Source organism: Adelges cooleyi, unplaced genomic scaffold, assembly GCF_023614345.1.
Source record: "Adelges cooleyi isolate 19-005CV unplaced genomic scaffold, UGA_ACOO_1.1 ACOO_flye_CR_arks_rails_tigmint_CR_PRNA_21, whole genome shotgun sequence".
Classification (NCBI taxonomy): Eukaryota; Metazoa; Arthropoda; class Insecta; order Hemiptera; family Adelgidae; genus Adelges; species Adelges cooleyi.
In genome coordinates this window covers 6,203,920-6,228,151 of record NW_026095871.1, presented here as the reverse complement: position 1 = coordinate 6,228,151, position 24,232 = coordinate 6,203,920, and the positions used below count along the sequence as shown (strand labels likewise).

Here is a 24,232-nt window from a genome sequence, read left to right as displayed (position 1 = left end):
TACTTTTGTGTGCTTAAAATGTATATACATTAATGTCATAAAATATGTATGTGTTCATTCCATCCTAATAAGAAATAACTATAATTTATTTTAATCACATTACACGTTGCACATCTTATACTATTATAAACATTACAGTTGTATTCCCTGGCCTTATAATAATCATTTAACCAACACATAAATGCATTTTTATACAGTCTCATATTCAAAAATTATGGGTAATGTTATAATATTTCAATATTTTTTTTCTAGATATTATAGTTGTGTTTATTAAGATTAAATAAAAGAATATAATAAAGAGTTCTTGTTTTAGGCGCATGTATTTCTTCCGGCTGATCTATAGACATGCAATGTACGAATTATTTATGTTTAAATACACGACAGAATAAATTCTTGTTACCTGTCTTGATGAATATTATTAAGTTGTTACTGCGTGATATTCAAAAAAATCGTTACAAGTATAGTGAGTTATAAGTACTCACAAGTCACTCTCGTTAATGTAACAGGCGAACTGGCTAGTTGAATAATTTTAACATTTATTGTTGTTCAAAACCAGATATTAATAGATGTAGATAGAAAATATGAGTGTACATTTAACTTGAACTCTCTTTACATCCGTAGAATTGCAGATAGTTAATTTATATACATTTTTATTAATAAAACGGAAAATATCGGTGATCGGTTTACTATGGACCAGTCTCAATAACTTAGAAGATAGCAGACTTTTTTAAATTGTTATTTTTAATAATTTTATAGTTATTAGTTGGGACAAAGTTAATATATTTTTGAAAAACATAACCCCCATCCCTTGTATATTAAAACCGTATGAACTTGAGAATTTTAAATGGTAACGTATATATTTTATTTACTTTTTAAATTGAGAAAAAATTGCTGAACATTTTGACTGGTCGATAACCAGTTTTGGATAATTAGTTTTCAAGTTATTCAAGTTTAAAATTTAAGACGGGAGGAAGGGTGAAGAGTAGAGATGCTTTTATCTGCGCGCATTACTCAACTACCCTTTTCCTCCCGTCTTGACTTTTAAAATTGAATTACTTGAAAACTAATTATTCAAACCCAGTTATCGACCAGTCAAATATTCTGCAGATTATTCTTAATTCATAAAATATGTACGTTACTATTTCAAAAACTCAAGTTTATAAGATTTTAACATATAAAGAACGGAGTTATAATTTGTTATATATATATATAACACAATAATGAGACAATTGTTCAAATTATTATTATTGTCTCTTTTTGTAAACATTCAATTAATATAAAAAAAACGTTAAACGACTTGGTTTTATATATATATATATATATATATATATAATATAGTTTTATACAATTTTACAATTATGTATGTATATAATATAATGTTTGATATTTTAAGAACAAAATTTCATGATTATATTTTTTATTACTTAAATAATATAGTTAAAACTAAAAAAAAAACACCAGTTTTGTTTTTATTAAAATGGAGTTCTAATATTAACTTCAAATACTTTTTATTTAAATTAATATTGTACTTAAATAAATGTTGTTTTTTTATTTAATAAGTAATAGTAGAATTTCTACATATTTAGTAACAAAAAATAATTACCAATTTATTCATTATCATATGGATGTGGACAACAAATAATATAATAACTTTTTGAATAAATAGCTGATAACACTTACATTTATGTTTTAAAATTTGTACTTATAACAAATAATTTTTAAAATTAAATAATACATCTGAAGCATTGAATAAAAATTGCCGAAATCAGAACAATACATTTTTAAATTATTAGTACTGCGGCTAATTTGTGTCTTACACTATTATGTTGTATATTGAAGTACAACATATACATTTGATAATTTTTTCATTATATATAGACATGAAATATTTATTAGTGTTCTTTTCGCCAGATGTCTAACATTGTTATTACTTATTACCTATATAAATATATATATATATATATATATATGATCACTATCAAGTATGAAGTACCCATCTGTTTAAGGTTTTTAAAATTATATTTTAACTTTGGAAAATTCAGACATTGTAGGCGAGCTATGTGGAAATCAATAATTCACGTTAAAAAAAAACAATTAATTGTCATTAAAGTTGAAACAATAGTTTGTTTTATAATATTATTGGAAATTGATACACATATATATATATTACTTTTTTCAATCATGTATCTCATTTCACTTTTCAGTACACACTTCATTTTCCACTTTTCACCACTAGACCAATTTTGCAATCTCTATTACTTTTTCAGTCATAAAGTTTAAAAAAAAAGAGAACATCTAAAACCCGCGGGTACTGGGTTGGGTGCAAATTTCTGATTTCTGTGATTTAGTGTTACTGAATAATCTATAAACCTTGATTTTATAGCGATATTATAATATTATTAATTATGCATAATGCTAAAAATAGAATTTGGAAAACCCCGTTTCAACGTTTCCCCCGCTCTGCTATCACTTGTATGACGGCTGCACTGCTTGATATATGTAGTCCAGTTGTGTCTTGTGACAGTTTATCTGTGTTGACTGTTGTGGAATTTGAAGGTACTGATTTTTCATAATAATATCCATACAATCTCTCAATGATTTAGAAATGTCCAATGGATTTAGACAATGTTTAAGAATTTGATTACAATATAACTCGATGTTCAGTAATATATTTGTATTTACTAATCGTTTATTTATTTCTGTACAAAATTGAAGCAATTGATTAATTTTCGTTTACACCAGTCCTTCGTTTGTTTGTCAGGTAAGTATTAAGCATCATACATAATATTATCTCAAGTTATTTTTTAATTTTTAAGCCTTATACTCAATTAAAATATAATAATAAAACGATAGTTTAATATTAATTATTTTTAATTGCAGTGACTTAAACGGTTTAAATTTTGTTTATTTTTCAAAAATCTTAAAGTGTTATAGTACACATGGTTATTTTTTTTTTAACGGGTGCCCGTATGCTTAGATAATATGTTGAAAAATAATTTTAACTATAGGGTTTCTAACATTTACATAGTTAAAGTACGATTTTAGAAGAGATGAAATCTAGAACTCAAAAAATATAAATGCCTCAAACCTTTCCCAATGTAACCTCGGGTTTAAACATTAAATGTTAAAAATTCTTATAAGAATAATAATTTAAAAATTGGCTAAAACTTTCAATCAGGTATTTTCAATTTCATAAGCTAATAAAATATGTACATTAGTGTTTGACATTAAACAAAAGTTATTAGTTTAGAGATCTTTGAAATTGATTAAAAAAAGGAAATTCTCAGGAATTTTATATTGGTAAAAAAAAATGTTTTTTCAAAAATTAAACTTTCATATGATTGCCATTATTTTACAAAAAATGTAATGTCTTATGTAATGTTTTTTACCCCATATTGACTGAAATGTAGATAAATGGTATTAATTTGCTTTTCTTGCGGTTTTCTATTTTATAAAAATGAGTAATCTGATATTCTAGAGATAAAATGTACAATCAGCAAAAATTATAAACAATGTATTTTATTTAGTGTATTGCTTACCTTTTAGAATTAATAACAGATATTATAATATATTGTTGTTTAAATTGAAAGGGGGGATTCAGAGAATTGGAGCACCTCTATTGCTTATTATTTTTGTTTGAAATGATTATTACTATCTGACCATTGCTTTTTATCTAACCTAACTCAATCACTTGGTTTGCTCCACCAATTCGCCACTGATTTTATATTACAGATTTTACAATGCACTACACGATTCAACCCGTAGTGGGTCCAGAACTGTTTGAAGTTTTTGAAATTAGACGTTTATTTGATTTGTTCGATGTAAGTACATTTTTTATTTAGAATAGAATTTATTTTTTCTCAATCATACCCTCGATAACAACGGCCATTGACTTCTTCTATTTTTTCCATCGGAATTACTGCTATATTTGACACTTAATTCACATGGTTTTACAATAATGTACTTGTGTACAAAAGTTTTTTCAATAAAAATAGTTTTTATAGTTATTTATACCTTCACAAATTGTTGAAAAATTTTAAATTGTAACATTAAATAAGTTAAATAAACTTTTTTGATAATTCCTTTTCATAATTGTAGCGCTGTGTTGTATGATATGCCTATCTTTTAGGTGATTTCCGTTCACAAAATTGTCAATCCATTACTATGGGGGTTATATAATCTCCGTAAGAAAGAGATGGAAAACACATGTCAAAATGAGGTGGAGGAACTATTTTTGTACCATGCAACGTCCACCAGCAATATAAACTCCATAGCGGAATTCAATTTAGATTGGCGTTGCACAAGTCGCAGTCGGTACGGGAAAGGCGTAAACTTCTCCCATTGTCCTATTTATGCCAATAGATATGCATCATATGCTACCGGTAAGTAAATAAAAAGATTGTCTTTCCTAATAAATATTCTTATTCTATAAAATTAAGATCCAAGAGAATGAATTAGAAATTCTATGTGAGAGCTTATGTTAATATGTTTTTATAAAAACCACGGGAGTTTTTTTTTACCATATTTCAATCTCATTTGTAAACACAAATTACTAATAAATACAATTTTGTTTTTTTAGGTGGAAATGGGAAATTACCTAGTTTTGATATTTTACAATCTTATTACAATTGTTTACTAATCGATAAAACAAAGCAGTGTGTATAAAGTAATAAGCTGTAGTCTTCTGATAATATATCTTCGTATAGAGTGTGTTATATTTGTAGACACTGTATTCTGACTTTTCGTTTCTGTCGTGCGAGTTTCTTTGTACTGACTTTCTAAAATGAATCACATAGTTGAATGATGTATTTTATAAATTAAATTTTGTTTAAAACTTTGGCTTTTAGATGTCATAGATTTTTGTTCAATATCTAAAAAGTATCACTGTGCTTATATATATAATTCTGTATACATGTTTACCTTTTTAGTGAATTTAAATTACTTTGAATTGATGAATATATGTTTGTCTCTGGAATCGCTAGACCGAACTCGTAGATGAGTAATGTGTCAATTATTCAGAAACCATATTATCTCAAAGGTAGTTTAAATACGGTATAAATTTGGAAATGTTCACTCTTTTGCTTTGTAAATTTTGAAAAACTTTAGAGAAATTTAAAGCATGTTTTTATGTTTCTGACTTTGACTTGATATAATTACTTGTTAGTATCGGTTAAATCTAGTTAAACATTTTATAGGATGTAAATTCTTCGGTCTATCAATAGGCTCTAAAGTCTAATCTAACAGTAGCAACTTGCAAAATTTCTAATAATCTGTAGTTATATATTATGTTAAAAAAAAATCATAAAATATAATTTAAAAAAAAGAGAAAATTATATTTGTAATTAACCATGTCGAAGTTCCTCTTCACTCTGTCATATGCCCTTTGGCAAAATTAATTTTTTATTTATTTTAACTATCATTGATAGTGATGAAAGTAATATATCTTAATTGAGTTTAGTTAAATTTATCCTAATAAATTATCATTTTTTTTTTTTTAATTAGTATGCGACGAGGTCACAATAGATGTCTTGACAAAAATGGGTTTCCCTAAAGAAGCGATTAAGCGTGCCGTAATTTTATCCTATGGATCATTAGAAAATGCCACAAAATGGCTAATGGAACACATCATGGACCCTGACTATGCTGAAAATGCATTAATAAACGATGGTAAATATGATCGTGGCAATACATTTTTCTTGTAGAATTCTATATGCAAGTCATACCAGAAAAATTACTATATTTAGCCAAAAACGTATATAGGTGGTAAATTTAATATTTTTTAAATAAATAAAAAATTGAAATAAACTTAAGAATCATATTATTTTTATAATTCTTGTATTCTTTAATATCTTTTTAGTGTAATAGCTTGAAGTCGATACTTTACATTCACCTTCCAAAACGATTTAATATTGATCAACAATTGTTACATTTCAGATGAACCAGTTGAAAGAACTTTTGTTTTGTGTTCCGTATTATGCCAAAAAGTGAAAGAAGTGGGAGTAAGCTACAATTTAAAGGTAATCCCTAACTTTTATGATACTGCCCGATCGAGAAATGGCAACGTATGGATTAAGTTCAACGATTTCGAGTTTTATCCGTATTACGTGATACAGTACAAAGAGCGGTCTACGACAAATTATGACTCAAATATTGACTTTTCTGTTGACACATTTTAAGTATACTGATTTTTTAATTTTTTATTTGAGTTTGTTAAGTTGTTTGTTTAACAACATTATCGTGTTAAAAGTGTTATTATTTCATTTTTATGTTACCAAGTATGTGTATGTGTTAATTTATAAACTTAATAATGTACTTATTTTTAAAATCGATACAAGTTTAAACCCTATGGTATGTTGCTAATATTATTTATAATTATTATTTTTCACTTAATAAAATTTATAATATTAATAGAAATGACTTAAAAACATTGTATTCAATGAAAAACTAACCTTTGAATATATTTCATAATAAATTGTACAACTTAAAACTTTTATAATAGTATAACTTAATAACTATATATTCTTGTCTTTATCATACATTTTGGATAGAAATTTGAGCGCGTCTCGATTAAATTCTATATAAAAAGGTTTTAATTAAAAAATATTATACTATTACAACAATTTTAATAATTATTAATAACATAAAATATGTATAACATATGTATGAATTTATTATTATAAATTATTCCATTAGGCCTGAGTCTTTAAATATTGTAACGCTTTTTCAAAATCATTGTTGAATCTTTTGAGGACAATAATATTCTGGATCGTATTGGTAAATCCGTGTTCATTCAGTCTTTTAATTGGATTATCCAAATCGCTGTCGCCTTTAGCACCGTCAGATGTTTTATCCTGTTTATTTGAACTATCTGTACCCTTAATAGGAATCTGTAAATATTTAAACAAGTATTTGATTGCGTTTTAAACAAATGGTTTTAAAAAAAACTTTTAATGTACATAATTTCATAATTTATACCATTAAACCGCTTATATCGTTTGGAATATGTATAGTCTTAGTAGAACTCGGCAACTGTGTAGATTGTGACTTTTCTTTTCGCATTGGCTTTTTCTGTCGCACACCAGGTTTTTCAAAAGTTTTAGCATCGTCGTTCGCGTTTGCTGTAGTTTTCGTCGTTGGGATGGTTGCAATCGGTTCGGCTAGGTACTCAACTAATGTAAAAAAGAAAAAAACATACATTATTTTTTTAATTTGTATTTATCAATGCAGAGCTGTGAATGTATTGGATAGTTTTATAATGAATTTTATTTTTGAGCATCTGAACTTTTATCACCACTCTAAGCCTTTATTTAAATTAAAAAATAAGTATACGTCATGTATAAGTATAAGCACAAGTACATGTACACCATTTACAGATTAACATCAAAGGTTTTTTTTCTCACTTTATTTAACAATTAAAATTGATACATACTTTCGTCTGTTGAAGTAGATGAATTTCTGTTTTTTTCTATTTGGCCGTTATCATTTCCCATCAACGCTGATCTGTGATCATAATTCTTTCGTTATTGTTATTATTTTATTTAAATCAACCTTATTTATTATAGAACTAATAAGTGTTCTGTAAAGGTGTTACTAAAAAACACAAGGATTGTTAACAACGTAGTAAGTAGATTTATAGTTTTATCTCAAACAAGTCAATCTAGTTGGTTAAACAATATTTAAAAATATAAACTATTACTTTAAAACGTTCATTAACTCTGCGTAGTTTTCTGCAACAGTTTCAGAGAGTTGAGTCATCTGAGTAGACAATTTTTCAACTTGTTTGGTCAAACTCTGCAAAAAAAATGTAACTAGTTAAAAAATAAATAGATTTTTTAATATTATTATGTTACCATCATTTGAACTTTTGGATCGTCTGGTAGCTGTGGTTCAACTTTGTGAACCATTATAACTACTAGTTCAACGCTGCAATAAATTTCTTTAGTAACTGCGTTGTAACAAAGTTTGTTTTTCTAAAACAAAAATAGTAATTTTCAAACTAAAGCGATGTATTTTTAAATGACATAACAAAACATTACAGCTATAATGTACTGAATTAAGGTGACTTACTATTATAGTGAAACTTTAATTAGCCGACAACTAGCTGTGAATTGAAAATTAAATTATTGTCCTGTATGATAAATGATGTAGTCGATGTTTTTTATATCAACCGGTCAGATGGCTAAGGCACTCAACATTATCCTATAGGATTACAGCCACATGGTAAAGAAGCTAGCTACATAAGATCCCGTCTGACAAATTTATTGAGTTTTGAATAGATCGTATTGACTGTTCGCTATTGGGAGGGGGGACACTATTGAGATATGTCAGCTAATGAAAGTTTCACTGTAAAACTTACTTAAATTATGTTTAATACACTAATGATTTTACCTTCAAATATTCTATATCGTCATCGGATTGTATTTCCATCTAAAAAAGTAAAAATATTTAAAGTTGTTGATAATAATATTATAATCGTTGGTAAAATATCTGAATTGAATGTTTATTTACTAAAAAATTAGCTGCAAAAGCGCACTAGGCATTTACTAAATATGGAATTTAGATAAACGTAAAAATAGTTTTAAAAACTCATTCTTTAGAATCCTTCATTATTCAAAAATGTACCATAAAATAACCAGTACCTAATTTCTTTATTTTTTAAACAAAAATTAAAAAATGTCTTATTTACCATTTTTCCTTCGGTAGTTGGGCATAAAATAACAATATCATTATCATCAGCATTCAATTGTAATTTCTAAAAAAAAAAGTAATTAAAAAATATAAATATATTTTTAGTATAATTACTAAATACTAATTCGAAGATTATGGTTGATCTAAAAAATATACATAATAAATCTAACTAATCTACATTTTAACTCGATACACAACTAACTATAGTTGTTCTTTTTTAACTCGTTACGATAATAACTTGGCTTAAACGTCATCTAGTCTTGACCACATCGTTATTATGATAATTTTTGTACCTACACTGTAATTTAATTAATCTACGATGGTTGACGGTAATATATGTACTAGTAAGTAAGAGCTTCTAAATTGTTATTACACAAAATTACATGTACCCGAATGTGGTTTGTGATTTTAATAAACATTTGTGTACTTATTATTGTATACATTCTCATAACAGTTACGTCGTAACTCTTAACTGATCGACAGTCATATAGTACCTTTTAGAGCAGAAAATTTTTAAAAACAATACATTTTTTTAAATCGATTTTAAAATGACATATTACATGTAATTACGGTTCTCTAAGTAATTACTGTTAAGCATAATTAATATTATTACCGTTTTCTCGGTAAATTCAGAGAAGTTTTCAGGAGTTTTGATCTTCATTATGAATTGTGATTTTTCACAACGAACGTGAAAAGTAACGAAATCGTGTAGCGACATTGTGACACAGTTCGGCAGTTAAGTATATCCGTTATAAATAATAAAAAATTAACACGGTCTATATCCTATTATAATATGTGATTTTTATAGTAATAATACTAGAATTCCTCGAAATTATAAAATTACAAACCGACCGACGTAAACAGACACAAAACGCAAACGGCGATAAAAATCAAAAGAAGGCAAATCCGCAAATGTCAATAGATCCGCCGGTATCAGTCAATCGTGTGTGAAATAAACACAAAGCGATTAATTCTTATTCTTATACATATTTATATTATAAGAGTTTACAGTGTACCGATAAACTACACACATTATTTTCGTAACAGTATTATTATTATGGGGGGCATAGCTTATTCATGATAAAACAGCCTATTGGAGGATTAGATTGTTTTTCACATGTGTTTGTAACACTGTGCAGAGAGCCAAGCTACAAAAACACGGAATACCTAAAACGTTTGCAATTATTAACAAAATAATATAATATGTAGGTATACTATATATTATATTATAAGACGTACGTAGCTGGTGATCACCGTATGCGCTTTTTAAACACTACCTTTAATAATAATATTATTATAGTCACACAAATACAGTTATACCGACCACGTCATGCAACAATTGGTCGTTTTCGAAATATTAAAATATTGTTTAACATTTAAATCGATCACCTATAAAAAGGTATTGAATAATTAATTACAATACATTTTGCGTTTCAAATTTCATCATCAATTCGATGCGTTACGTTGGCAATAGGATTCTGTCGGTGATTAATATGGTTACACCTCAAAGAGCCAATTGACACGGAGCCACTCGACAAACAACCACCGAAAATCGACACGGAGCCACTCGACAAGCAGCCACTCAAAGGGGTACCAACATATACAATATTTATAAAAAATGCACGATTATTATTCGTGTATGTTGTGCGGCTAGTATTGTTTATTTAAAGGGGAAAACTTGTACATTTCATAATTAATGCAATAAGGCTTGAACTATTTTTAATTCACTGTGTGACCTGTCTCCGGTTTTGATAGTTATAATCAAATCAGTTTCTATTATTGAAATTTATATAAAAAAAAAACTGAAAGTATATGAAACAATATTTACAATATTATATTATAGTGATAATTTACCAACAATAAATTGTCTCTTGAGTTTTAAAAAAAAAATGTTTTTCAAAACATACTTACACGTTTTATAATAAGTAAAGCAGAATGTTCATTGATCAAATTTCAATGAAATTATACTTTTTTTTAAAATTATTTAATACCGATATATTATACCTATCTATTTAAAACAATATATCGTGAATACCTCATACGAAACTATTAGATACCAGACACATTTACTTAAATACTTTACAACTTCCAATAGGCAATAACACAATAATAAATTATAGTTAAATATTATTTAATTTTGTATTATATATTTTCATATCTGTGTATTAGTAATCATGTTATATATATGCCAAAAATAACAATTCCGAAAATATTTAGAACCGAAACATATATTAACCAAAAATATAATAGCCGAAAAATATTTAAGTCGAAAATATAATAGCCGAAAAATATTTAAGTCGAAAATAATATTTACGAAAAATATTTAGGTCGAAAATAATGTCATCGAACGTATTTTAGCTGACACTTATTATTTGAACAGAACCTTTATAAGTTATAAATTATAATAGTATAAAAAAACAGTGTTACGCGCGCCGTGTGACCGCGTTGTGTCTACTGTCTACGCTATTTTTATAACATCTGTGATAAGTTCCATTTGTTATTGAAATATACAGCTATTTTTTATTTTGTGGTTGACATTTTTTTCCATATATACTACCAATGCTTAATTGTTAGTATTTGTTTATACTTAGCTACACAATAGTAAATTCAAACAGGGACAACCTATGGTAGACTGGCACCTTGCCGATGCTGAATAAAATGTTTATATATTATTAAGCCGGCAGTAGTTTTTTGGGGTCTAAAATAACCGGTATGGTTCTTTTGGATCTAGATATGATGCACTCATCAGACTTATCACTAATGTCCAGCTAATATATAAAATAGATCACTCCAGTTTATGTGTAAACAAGGTCAGATACAAGAGGAAGGCTGGAGTTAATAGTTAATAGTTTATAATACAATCTATATTAAAATAAATATAAACCAAGTCAAACTATAACGAATTTATGAGTAGTAAATTCACATGGCTCAGGTCAGGGCCGTATTACCGCTTAGGCTGTGTAGGCTAAAGCCTAGGGCGGCAAATTTTGAAGGGCGGCAAATTTTTTTTTGGTGTGACCCAAAAACTACGTTGAGATATTATTTTTAAATATAAATTATAAAAACATGCAATAATATAATATATGAAATAATATTATTAGTTATAAAGTATAAGAAAATGTATGTGTAGGTTCTAAAATGGTATGAAGTGTGTAACAGAAATATATGACAAATAACAATATATATATATGTGTATATATATATATATTACAATAGTCGACCGGGCGGAAATTCGTTGCGGTAACGGCACGGCGAATAGGCCGCGGAATTGAACGTATTATTTTATTATATTAATAGTAAATCGTAAAGGAAAGAAGCATTAAAACCCGTATCCCATAATAATAATTATTATTATAGTAGATAATGTACAATGTGGGGAAATTTCTGCGATAAGCGATGACGCCTCAAATATTATATCTAAATTATAAGATACTCGTACTAGGTTCCGGGAACTCATACGTTGAAACATCCATCATTTACAAGATGGTCATCAAGAGATGCAGCTTGTTTGAGTATTAATGAAAATTGGTCTGAAATTATCAATGCCTTAACATATATAATGAATGCTACTACAGAAAATAATATGACTCGAAACGAATCACAAGGACTATTGAATCAACTCGAATCATTAGAGACTTGCTTTATGTCTATATTATGGGGTTTTCTATTGAACAGATTAAATGTAGTTAGTGAGAAGTTACAAGAAGTTGAAATAGATTGTGGTCTCGTGGTTGAGCTTTACGATTCTTTAATTCAACTTATTACAAATACTCGTGAAAATTTTGATGAATTTGAAAGAAAAGCAATTGAAAAATCTGTTACAAAAGAATATAAAGATTTAAAAACTCGTAAAAAAATTAAATCAGTTTTTTATGATGAAACTCGACATAATGATTTAATTACTTCTGGAAGAGAAAAATTTTAAATTGATACCTTTTTAGTAATTTTAGATCATTTATTGAATGAACTTAACAAGAGAAGAGCTGCGTATCAAACATTTTTTTTTCCATTTGCTTTTATTGTCATGCTCGAACGTCTATCACATGATGATATTGTTAAAGGAGCTACACAACTTAATGAAATATACTATGATGATATGGATTTAAATGAATTAATCAATGAATGTTTACATTTAAAAGCACACATAATACAACTGGCTGACGATGAGCAAAATAATATTCCCAAACTTCTTCAAATTTTACATGAAAAAAACTTAATTTCAATATATGCCAACATCGAAATAGCACTCAGAATATATACATCTACTGCGGTGACTAACTGTTCAGCTGAACGTTCTTTTTCTTGCTTGAAAAGAATAAAAAATTATCTCCGATCTACGATGTCACAGGATCGATTAAATGCACTTGCTATACTAAGTATTGAACATGAATTAACTAATCAGTTATCATATGACGACATCATTAAAGACTTAGCGAAAAAAAAATCAAGACGTAAGACTATAATCTGAAGAATATGAAAAATAATTATGTGTTCGTATTTTTTTTTTGTAATGTGCTAAAGGAGTTTTCATTCATTAATAATGGTATACCTAATGTATTGATTTTATATTTTTATTTTATTAATGATCATTTTTTATATGGGGTGTGGAGAGTTTTTACGTATCACTTACAGAAGTAAAGTATCAATACCTATGAATATTAGGCGGTAAATTTATTTCAGCCTATGGGCGGCAAAAACCTTAATCCGGCACTGGCTCAGGTGCTATAATATAATATACATAATATTATCATTGATTATCATTAATCAAAGATATTATGTATAAATGCACAAACAACAATAAAATTCAAGTATATTAAATTTATATTTATAAACACAGATTTCTTTATTTCACACTATTATAATATACAAGTTAAAAGTTAGCTATAACTTAAATTTAAGTGGCATGTGTACTGGCGTTGTCGATTGCATTATCTAGATGTTTTTATACATGTGCATAGAGTACACAAGGGTTTCACAAAATGATTGATACTTAGTGTGTGATATTATAATTAACGTGAAGTGGGTCTCATACGGTTATAGTTATTAATGAAACGTTAATATTACTAAGTTTACTATGGTCAAGTTTATACAAACTAACGGTTGGTTACCAACTGCGGCCATCCATCACTGATGTTAAATAATTATGAGATTCGAGCTATCAAAAAAAAAATATATAATGGTTCAACACGTTGGCGGTGGCCGGTACTTAACAAAAGACTGCAAGGAAATAGTTTTTACTAAAAAAATTGATGATGTTACTGTTTAATAAATTTTAATGTTATAATTATTAAAATTTATTTTATTATTGACCACGATTTAATAAAAAAAAAATTGTTTGGCTTAAGTATTCTAACAGCCTTGACAAAAATGTATTTTCGAAAATGATTATGTACATGTTTATTTTTAAAAGTTATTATCAGCAGTAATAAACATATAATATTAATCATTTGTTGAATAAAAACTAATAGTGTACATATTATGAACACAACGGATTTCATACAAGTTATTTTAATATTAAAGTTAGAAACAATTGTACATTATTAAAGAAAAATACTAAATTAATATAATCAAGTTTATAAAAAATGTTTACTAAATTATTTACACTTGGCTTATAGTTTTTAAATTTTGAACATAGTTGGAAAAATAACAAAATATAGTTAGAACATTACAAATAATTATGGTATAAATCTACTTTACCGGGCACCCTTTTTTTCGATTATTTTTTTAAATCGACAGTACTTTTAATGTTGATTACGAATATGTAAAAAATTTGCGCCGCTCGCACTTGGTTTGGAAGTTACAGACTTTTAAAGTTCGCCGAAATCGACATACGTGCGCGCCCCGGCACTGCACGTCTACCCGCGCCCGCTGGGTACTTCGTCCGTCGATCGCCGCTCAATTATCATCGGATTCCTCGTCTACCTGCCTCCCGCCCGTCGTGGTCCTTTTTTTTTTTGCATCATAATTTCATCACGCTAATATTTGACTTAATTGGGATTTTGCTATAGCGAACAATGAACAATTTTTGGCTCGCCCGATGCACATTGTTGAGACTTGAGGATGACTTAGTAGTAAATATTAATGTTTTATCGCGCCCCGCTAATATTATAAAGTATTACGGGCTATTATAAAGCAATACATGTTAATCATTTTTTATAATTTGGTTATTCATTTATATTTTATGATTCTACATACATTAACACAAAATAAATATATAATGCTGTTTTTCTACAAACTCTGATGAAAGTTGTGAGGGACACACACACACATACATTCATTATATATATATATATATATATATATATATATATATATATATAGATAATAAAAATAGAAATAATTAATCAGATAAAAAAATCCAATTTATATAGATGGCCTATAGCATAAGCCAAATGGGTGGAAAATATACACATTTGCCAATTAGCTAAAAATGTACTTTTTTTGGATTTTTATATCGGTATTTATCTAATTCTAACCCTCTGCTTCTGAGTTTTTAATAATTAGTTCTAAGTCAATAAAAAGTGAAAACCTTTATCAAATACTTTTTAGTTGTATATATAATATATACATGGATCGTTCATTCCGATACTCATGAAAATGCACACAAATTAAACAATGTTCAATAACTTCATTTGTTTTATATTTAAAATATATTTGTAATTTAATTGGAATACATGAAAGCAAGTTAAAATATTATTCAATTAATATCGTTGCAATATACATAATTTTTTTACCTATGTATTATATTAATAAATAAGTATCAATAATATAAAAATGTATAATTATTTATAATAATAGAGTAAAAGTATTTAGAAACAATAATTATTATTAATAGCATGAGTTAACAATAAATCCTGTTGAGTAAATTGAAATGTTTACAATGAACATAGTAACAATGTCTTCTATACAATAGGGGTTTTAATAAAAATATAATATTTTTTACAAAGTTACTGTTTTTATTTTAATTGATATACAATTTGGAAATTACATTTTTTGCTATTACTCCGTTATAATATGTGGTGTCGGCCGCACAACATACACAAATAATAATCGTACATTTTACATAAATATTGTACATGTTGGTATCTCTTTGGGTGTCTGTTTGTCGAGTGGCTCCGTGTCGTGCTCCCGATTAATATCCATAGACCAGCTACAAAGTTGATTTCTTTATAGGCCTACGGTGCAGATATCCTATGAATATAATTTAGGGTATTGGTGACAACTGACAAAATAAATAGAAATGTCGTCAACACCTGTTATCATTTTTTACAATATGGCGGCCGGTTTTCTCTGTGTGTGCAACGCACGGCCGCCCGAAAAAACCGGCAGCCATTTACAAATTAACACGAGTTGCTGACATACCTATTTGTTTTGTAAAGAGCGTATCAACGTTTGTGATGATATGGCCTGATATCAATCATATCAACGAATATTTTCTTGGTTATGTTTCATAATTCAATATTATTATATAGACTTAATAAAGAAATCTACTATAACGTAAAAGAATATTATAGATAATAAAAATAAATAAATATCGAATTAATTAAAATAAAAAAAAAACCACTAAAATTAAACTTGGTCTAGCGGTATTTTGTCATTATATTCCAGTTTTTAAGTGTAACTAGTTAAACTAATTTTGCAACTATGTACGACTTATATAAATTATTACATCTTCATGTAATTGTACATAATATTATGTCGATTATTTATCTTTAATATTTAATAAAAATTAAATTATTATTGCAATAGTTAAGTTTGTTTGATAATTCAATTTATAAGTATGAGGTATCATTAACGATGAATGAAAAACGATTGACTAATAGTTTTAAAAGCTATATTGGATTGGACGACGATGATAAGGTAAAATGCTAAATTATTATAAATTGAATTATTCTTCTTATTATTATTATCGTTACAATAGTTAAGTTTGATTGGTAATCGTAATTCGATGTATAAGTATGAGGTACCATTAACAATGAATGAAAATCGATTGACTAATAGTTTTAAAAGCTATATTGGATTGGACGACAATGATAAGGTAATTGCTAAATTATTGTTAACATATTAACGACTTTATAAAAACATAAATTGATCTCAATACAATATTGAGATGTTTCTTCATTTTATTTTTGCACAAAACATTTAATTTACCAATAGTCCCTTCATTGCCTGCTTAACCCACTTACACTTGTGTTTTACAAAAATGTATAAAATATTTTTATTCATATTTTACTAAAACCTAAAATTTAGGTCTGATTAATTAACAAACTTAACTACCTAAATATAAAACACAATAAGCATTACATTACCAATTTTTTTTTTCTTCATTCATTCATGTTCTCATAACAAATTGGACGGCTAAAAAAACTGTAAATTGATAAGGCCTCGTGTCTTACAATTATTGCACATTTTTTAATGTGTACATGGGCAGTTGATAGACTAATTAATCTTAATCTTAAGCAACTTAATTATACATAAATATAATTCTGTGGCACTGATTTAGAGTTGAAATTTATCAATATGATTATATTTTTACTGTGTTATAGTTGTTTTAAGTTAGTAACCAAAAATTGTTTTTTCTGCTCTTCTGAAAAGTAGTAACGAACATCCCTTATAGCAAAACGTATTTGAAACCATCAATATAATTTAGCTAAATTGTTTTTAATATTTCATTTACTTATGCACAAAATTATGGTAAAATTATAATTAAAATACTCGTTTCGAATTACTAATGTGAAAAAACAAATAAATTATGTTTTAGAACAACTCAAGCTGTGAAACATCATTTATAGAAAATGAACTTTCGCCTAAACTTCATCCAGGTAAAATAACTAAAATGAACAATTATTATAAATTATTGCTCTTTTTGTACATTTTACATTTTTGTTATATTCATTTTAAAATTTTATAAATTTAATGGTAGTTTCGATAGTTGCGTAAGAAAAGTGGTTTTCTACACTGAGATTACAATCGTTTTTCTGTAAAAAAAAAATTGTGTCTTATCTGTATTGTAATAGGTGAAATGATAATTGCTGAAGCCCAAAATGTGTTACTATTTACTCCAGTAAACGAACAAAAAACTGGTCAATCTGGTATTCTATTCGTAACTAATTTCAGACTTTCTTTTATTACGTCACTAGAAAAACAATTGGAAGTGAGTCGTCATCGTGGACTAATTATTATGATATTTGTATTTAAATGTCATTTGACGTAACATGTTTGTGTTTAGGATGTAGCATACCAAGAAAATTTACTTTTAGGACAATATGATGTGTGCCTATCCAATATAGATGTGGTTTACCTATTGATGGGTGATAAAAAAAAAAGACTGATGCCCGGCCATCGCTTTAATGACAAAGTCAAAGGATTACATATACTGTGCAAAGTAAATTATAAATTATTATATAGGTTTAAATAAAATATTTTGTACGTATTATTAACCTTTACGTTGCCCTCCTTAATTTTTAGAACATGAGAACATTATCGTATAGTTTTAAGTTTTCGCCGCTTGGCCACGGTAAAACCTTAGCAAATGCCTTGTTGCATCATGCGTTTCCGAAAAGACATCAGCTGTTATTCGCTTACGACTATAGGTATTATATTTTACTTGTATATGTATAAAAATTGTAATATGTTTGATTTGAAAGTGGATCGAAAAACTACATACTAACTTCTTTGTTTTTAAAAAATATTCTGTTCTAGAATTTTTCTTTTTGAACTGTTATTTTAAAATTGTTTCTTTTGAACTTTTATTAAAACATATAAAAAAAAGTTCCATAATTGTTTTTTCTTATTGAGTTTAATATTATAATATTTAATTATCTGTATTAATTTGTTTTTATTACAATAGGGAACCATGTATGCAAAGTAAATATAGAACACCTACGTTTAGATGCCAAAGTGATTGGGAAAAAGAACTGATACGTACAAACTGTGTCGGTTGGAAAATAAATACTTCAAACAATAATTTTCAACTATCCCAAAGGTAAAATACATTTCTCTTTTTCTCTCTTAATTGTTTCATTTTATTTCAAGTTAATTATTTAAGAGTATAAATGATATCGTTTATTTGTACGTTGCAGTTTACCACAATTTATTGTTGTCGGCTCGGCAGTTATAGACAATCAGTTACGTAAAGCTGTACGGCATTTTCGTGATGGACGACCACCTACTTGGTGTTGGAGCACGGCCAATGGTGCAGCGTTATCTAGAATGGCCGATGTCGTGGATCCTTCCAATAGAACTCAGGAAAACGCCATGTTGGAAATGGTTAGAAAATCTCATCCTAACCATTTGAGACCAGTCGTAATAGACTTAACCAAAGATTTACCTTCACCTAAAGACGTGGAACAGAGTTTTGTTAAGCTGCGAGAACTCTGCGCTCCTGGTAGTATAAAAATGTAAAAAATATTGTTTTAATAATAAAACTATGTTTATATGTATATATATTTAGAAAGTGCAAGACAATTCTGGGTTCAAGATAACCATTTTTATTCATTTTTGGAAGCAAGTAAATGGTTACAGTATGTTTCCAGTTGTCTTGGTTCAGCAATGGATATCGCCAATATACTCAATCGTAAAACATCAGTTGTTTTACAAGGTATGAAAAATCACTTCAAATGTAAAAGATTTTTATATAAACAAAAATAACTTATTTGTTGATGGTTTTCTTTTCAAGAACGTGATGGTCGTGATCTATGTTGTGTAATTTCTAGTCTCACCCAGCTATTGATCGATTCTCATTTTCGATCCATATTAGGATTCCAAATGCTGATTCAAAAAGAATGGGTCGTAATGGGACATCAGTTTTGTACGAGACTAGGTCATGTCTACAGTCCAGATTCAGTCAAGGTAAAGTCATAAAATATACAATAACTACAAATCGTTCAACTTATTTTCAATGAAATTTACCAATTATATTTATATAATATAATATTTATGTATATTGCAATGATAATACTATATAATACATATTAAATACTCTTAAAAATTATTTTAATAACGGATACAATAATTGTAATACTACTATATAATCATAGTAAAAATAATTAATCGTTGGAAATACAAATTTACGCTTTGTAGGAATCTTCGTGATATACTGTCCAATCGTTTATACAACAGTCACCGTCTTGTTCGTGCATTAGCGCTAAACTTTTTACATAATGTTTTATATCGTTTTTTAATACTTTGGGAATTTCAAAATCGCCTATAGCATTTTCGCTATCGTTTACTAAAATCCTCGTGGCGATGGTGTATGTACACAGTTCTTTCAACGAGTAAAGAGGAGTGCTGATTTGTACACGAACCGGAGGACTTTCGATATTTTTTAGGTGATACGTTTCTTTACCGTTTGCATGTAAATATCGCTTTGTAATATGATCGTAAAACTTCCACATAGTATTACTTTCTTCGGGATCGTCTATGATAAATTCGGGTTCTTCATATAATACGCAAGTTTCCCACTCGTAATTTGCATCGTTCTCTCTTTTTTTCCATATATGAATATCCGATCCAATACTGTTTACGAATATGACTCCTGCTTCGTTCTCAGCCATACCCTTAAAAAAAAACCAACTATTTTAAAGAATATTGTCGTAGTTTTATTTGTAGTATTTTTTTTTTTAGAAAGTTGCATAAATAAACATGGTATGATTTATTTTTTCTTGATAAGACAATAAAATTTTTTTTTTTAAATTCTTTTATTTCAATATAAAACAGTTTTACGACTACAATTTAAGTTTTTCGCCATTTACTTTAAAACGACTCCAACACAAGGCTGCTGAATGAATGTGGCAAAACAATTTATTCAAACAAACAAAACTTGCATTAAACTCAATTTTACCTAACAATGAAAAATATAATAAATGTATTAGATGTTACCGTGGAAAATGTCGATTAATGTAAAATAGTGTAATTAAGATTTATAATTAAATTACTGTTGATTGCATACAACAATTCAATTGTTCATTTGATTAATATTTATAATGTGTCCAACTTTTAAACACAGTCTTAATCTCAATTTCTTAGTAAATATAAACCGTTTAATGATTTTTTCCTATTTAGATTAAAATACTGGAAAATTATAACTTTTATATATTATACTGCATATTTTATAACCGGATATCGACATGAATTGATAAGTCAGCAAAAGCATGGCGTCAAATGGGGTTAGGGCTCAGATCCTTCATAACCTTTCAAGCTCAAACAGAATTTTATTTTAACCAGTTACCCTTCCCTACTACGCCACATCAGCTCTAACGACATAAGAGTTCACTTAGTATTACAAAATTTTAATTTTCTAACGCTTTCCAAGAAATCAAAGACTTGTGTGTGGTAGAATTGGCGTTGGGCAAACACGGTACCGTTAAGTATGGAGTTTGATGCCACCGTGTGCATGTCATTGAAAAGTAGGACAGTTAAAAAAAAAAAAAGCTATATTTTCACATCTAAAACTACAGCTGCACGTGTCCTCTTTGACGGAATGGGAATGAAGTGTCGCAGAGATGGATCACGGGTGAAATTTTCATCCTTGGGGATTAGGTTCATACGATTTTTTGTCTAGTTTTTTCAAAGGTACTCATACTAGTGATAGAGTATATACCTCAAACGAAGTTGATACAATAATTTTGACAATTAAAGCAATATTGCTATGCATCTAGTTATAGCGAGCCATGTATATTCAAGTTGTTAAATACAATAGATTTTTTTTTTTTTGGGGTGTATTTTTGCGCATTTGAAGAGGAATGCAATTGAGATAGGGTTTTTTTTTTTTTTTACTCACCTTATCTTTATCGATTGTGAAAATAAACTATTTCCGACACGTAGCCACCGACTTGTGAAATTCTTGACAATTCAATTATTATTGTTAGTCGTAGAAATCCTATCGGCTGACGACTGACGGCCGTGTATGGAGTTTAGCGAATTGGTATGTAAAATAGATAACTATACGATTTTATGTGTACATAATATAGGTAAAATGCACTGTGTGCAATCTTTATCTTTCTACTGTAAAATTCCAAAATAAAATATATGATTGCAACCACTCCCTCCCTAAGTGATACTTGTAGAGAAATCTAGTGTTCAATCGCGGTAACTAACAGAAAATAACAATCGTTGTTGACATACTATTATAATACATTGTTGGGTGTACAATAGGCGCGTCATTATATTAATATTATTATATATATATATTATAGTATTACACTTAGGAAATACTAATAATATACTTTTCTATTGAGCCCGGAAAATGATGTTAATATTTACTCAAAAGATTTGGGTGGTTCATTTGGTGTATGTATACTCAAAAATTACCTATATAACATCTACTTTTTGAAACCAAATCAGATTTTAGCCCGACCATACAAGTTTTTTTGTGGGTTTGCATAACACCTACCTATTTTGTGTAGGTGTGTTATAATTATAATATATTACACCAATTACCAAATATATTTGCTGGGCTTGGTCAAAAAAAAAAAAATTGCGATCCGAGGTAGTACCTGTTCACAATGGCTATTATATGTGTTTTAACATCTAACTACAGTTTTAATAGAGATTACACATGGAAATAAAATAATAAGCCCAACTTAATACACACTTAATTGACGCTTTAAAGTTGATGAAATGAGTTAAATTTTATTTCGCAAGTTCCATTATCAAACGACTTTTTTTTTTTTGTTACTACCTATTTAATCTAATATTCTATTGTATTTATTTCATTTACTGAATACCTACTTATTACATTGTACACCTGGAATGACAATATTATTATACAGACAGTGTACCTATAGTAATAATTGAATTATCATAATTACAAATTTTTCCTACAAGCGATTTGACTGATAACATATTTCTGTACAATAATCCTGTAAAGTAGTAAACCGTGGTGTTGTCGTTGAGGAGCTGTTATTTGACAGATTGCAAATTTTGTGTACCAGGGTCCTAGCAACCATCGTATGGCGAATATTCATACACAACATCCAGCATTATTGCGACAAAGAGCCCACCACCTATGAGTTGCTGCTTTTCCTTGGACCCTGGTACCCTGAGTCATGAAACGCCTGTATTTTCACACAAATCTGTATGATCAAGTTAGACAAGTTTAATTTTTTTTGAAGTCGTCTCAAAGATATTTACCATCGATACGGTTCTATACGGCTTTACGTGGCACCCAAATTGTCGACAGATGTATTATATTTATTATATGTATCAAATATATTGTAAACGGTTAAAAAGTAATTTTTCAAAATTAATATGTCATTCTATTTTTCAGTCGCCCTTGTTGCTCCTGTTTTTGGACTGTGTGTGGCAGCTAACACAACAATTTCCTTCCAAATTTGAATTCACCGACACTTATTTAATCACTCTATGGGATACATCACACGTTTCTGTATTTGACACATTTTTATTCGATAACGAACACGATCGTCATTATGCAACATCTGTGTGTATACAAAAAAAAAAAAAAATTAAAAACCCAAATGTGGCTAACAAAATTACATTTCAGGACGGATCGAGCCCGTTCATGCTACGTTCGATATGGGCATGGGAAGAACAATTTTTGGATCGTGATTTGGTTCAATTTCATAATCCTCTTTACAATTCTACAGATGACGGGACGCTTAAAGTGGCTTCTGAAGTATCGTGCCTCAGTGTTTGGACACAGTGTTATTATAGATTTTTACCCACTTTGGAGATATCGTCTGGAGGCAAACCCTTGGTAAGTGGCGTCGTTTTTATCTATAACATTAAGATTTATAGATATATTAAAAAAATTTAATGTTATATTTTAATAATAAATTTAGGAAGATTATATGATAAGAACTTTGTTGTCCGTTCCAAATAAGAGTTCTAAGAACACACAGGAAGTTTACTCGCCATCAAATATGAGTTCGTTTTATCCGTTCACTCATTGGAGATCGTGCACTACAGTTCCTCCGTCGACATTGACAATCAGTTCATTGTCGTTAAACACTAGCGATTTTCAAATGGAAACATCGTTAGTTGAAATACCAGAAAACCATGTATGAATAGTACTGCTGTTAAAGGAAATTGTTTTACCCAACCACATATTGCAATGTATAAACAAATTAATGAATTCTAAATTTAATCATAATAGCGAATACGTTTAACGTAGTACAGGTCTAACAACTACTATAATATATCCATATGGTAACTAAATCGAGAATTGTTGTTTTTTAATTTTAACATTTAGTTTTATAATTTGATGTATTAACAAAATATTATTATTTTTTAAAAATTCGGTATACCCACTTTTTTTTTTATTGTTAGTTAATTTTTTATGTTTTGTTCTTTTTTCTATAAAATGTAATTTAGTAAATAATGAATTGCATAATATTGATTGATAATTATGTCGTTACCTAAATTCTGTTTTCTATGTCATGAAAGCAATTCATTATTCAAGGTATTTTTTTTTTTATAGTTAAAAGTTACTAACATTTACATATTTTATTTTTGTAAGTTATGTAGTGTTTGTTGTTGTTAAGTAATTTATTTTTGAATAAAAATTATATTAGACTTTTACTAT

At 28.0% G+C, this 24,232-nt stretch overlaps 4 protein-coding genes across 6 annotated transcripts; 2 read left to right on the top strand and 2 right to left on the bottom strand.

Annotated features, from left to right (window-relative positions):
- The first annotated feature begins 2,518 nt into the window (after window positions 1-2,518).
- On the top strand, window positions 2,519-6,352 carry LOC126834596 (uncharacterized). Of its 2 annotated transcripts, XM_050566642.1 has the most exons (5): window positions 2,519-2,761; window positions 3,733-3,821; window positions 4,130-4,382; window positions 5,503-5,667; window positions 5,935-6,352. In XM_050566642.1, exons 2-5 carry the CDS (start codon window positions 3,741-3,743, stop codon window positions 6,174-6,176), a joined length of 741 nt encoding a protein of 246 aa, XP_050422599.1. In that variant the 5' UTR covers window positions 2,519-2,761; window positions 3,733-3,740; the 3' UTR covers window positions 6,177-6,352. The 2 variants fall into 2 exon arrangements, with proteins under 2 accessions (XP_050422599.1, XP_050422600.1); XM_050566643.1 differs by lacking the exon at window positions 3,733-3,821.
- Window positions 6,353-6,516: 164 nt separating this feature from the next.
- Window positions 6,517-9,739, bottom strand: LOC126834299 (uncharacterized). Its single transcript, XM_050566114.1, has 8 exons — window positions 9,302-9,739; window positions 8,687-8,752; window positions 8,389-8,427; window positions 7,851-7,970; window positions 7,697-7,791; window positions 7,430-7,500; window positions 6,976-7,169; window positions 6,517-6,887 (listed from the first exon to the last, which is right to left on the bottom strand). Exons 1-8 carry the CDS (start codon window positions 9,404-9,406, stop codon window positions 6,690-6,692), a joined length of 888 nt encoding a protein of 295 aa, XP_050422071.1. The 5' UTR covers window positions 9,407-9,739; the 3' UTR covers window positions 6,517-6,689.
- A 6,537-nt stretch (window positions 9,740-16,276) lies between these two features.
- LOC126834237 (myotubularin-related protein 10-B) lies at window positions 16,277-24,127 on the top strand. Of its 2 annotated transcripts, XM_050566017.1 has the most exons (13): window positions 16,277-16,548; window positions 16,610-16,726; window positions 17,450-17,510; window positions 17,706-17,842; window positions 17,918-18,073; window positions 18,157-18,281; window positions 18,539-18,673; window positions 18,771-19,075; window positions 19,142-19,288; window positions 19,367-19,539; window positions 22,958-23,128; window positions 23,192-23,404; window positions 23,490-24,127. In XM_050566017.1, exons 1-13 carry the CDS (start codon window positions 16,486-16,488, stop codon window positions 23,712-23,714), a joined length of 2,028 nt encoding a protein of 675 aa, XP_050421974.1. In that variant the 5' UTR covers window positions 16,277-16,485; the 3' UTR covers window positions 23,715-24,127. The 2 variants fall into 2 exon arrangements, with proteins under 2 accessions (XP_050421974.1, XP_050421975.1); XM_050566018.1 differs by lacking the exon at window positions 16,610-16,726 and having other exon boundaries at window positions 16,278-16,548; window positions 23,490-24,126.
- Window positions 19,631-21,706, bottom strand: LOC126834239 (uncharacterized). Its single transcript, XM_050566020.1, has 2 exons — window positions 21,470-21,706; window positions 19,631-20,246 (listed from the first exon to the last, which is right to left on the bottom strand). The coding sequence occupies exon 2, from the start codon at window positions 20,241-20,243 to the stop codon at window positions 19,758-19,760; it is 486 nt and encodes a 161-aa protein (XP_050421977.1). The 5' UTR covers window positions 20,244-20,246; window positions 21,470-21,706; the 3' UTR covers window positions 19,631-19,757.
- Window positions 24,128-24,232: the final 105 nt, after the last annotated feature.

Bases quoted from the DNA above. Each gene is read 5' to 3' on its own strand.
- LOC126834596 (XM_050566642.1), top strand. From the start codon at position 3,741: ATGCACTACACGATTCAACCCGTAGTGGGTCCAGAACTGTTTGAAGTT. The intron at 3,822-4,129 runs GTAAGTACATTT...CCTATCTTTTAG, and splicing joins GTTTATTTGATTTGTTCGAT to GTGATTTCCGTTCACAAAAT. The intron at 4,383-5,502 runs GTAAGTAAATAA...TTTTTTAATTAG, and splicing joins ATATGCATCATATGCTACCG to TATGCGACGAGGTCACAATA.
- LOC126834239 (XM_050566020.1), bottom strand. From the start codon at position 20,243: ATGGCTGAGAACGAAGCAGGAGTCATATTCGTAAACAGTATTGGATCG.
- LOC126834237 (XM_050566017.1), top strand. From the start codon at position 16,486: ATGAATGAAAAACGATTGACTAATAGTTTTAAAAGCTATATTGGATTG. The intron at 23,129-23,191 runs GTGTGTATACAA...ATTACATTTCAG, and splicing joins ATCGTCATTATGCAACATCT to GACGGATCGAGCCCGTTCAT. The intron at 23,405-23,489 runs GTAAGTGGCGTC...TAATAAATTTAG, and splicing joins CGTCTGGAGGCAAACCCTTG to GAAGATTATATGATAAGAAC.
- LOC126834299 (XM_050566114.1), bottom strand. From the start codon at position 9,406: ATGTCGCTACACGATTTCGTTACTTTTCACGTTCGTTGTGAAAAATCA. The intron at 7,170-7,429 runs GTATGTATCAAT...TTTTTACATTAG, and splicing joins ATCTACTTCAACAGACGAAA to TTGAGTACCTAGCCGAACCG. The intron at 6,888-6,975 runs GTATAAATTATG...AAATATTTACAG, and splicing joins ACGATATAAGCGGTTTAATG to ATTCCTATTAAGGGTACAGA.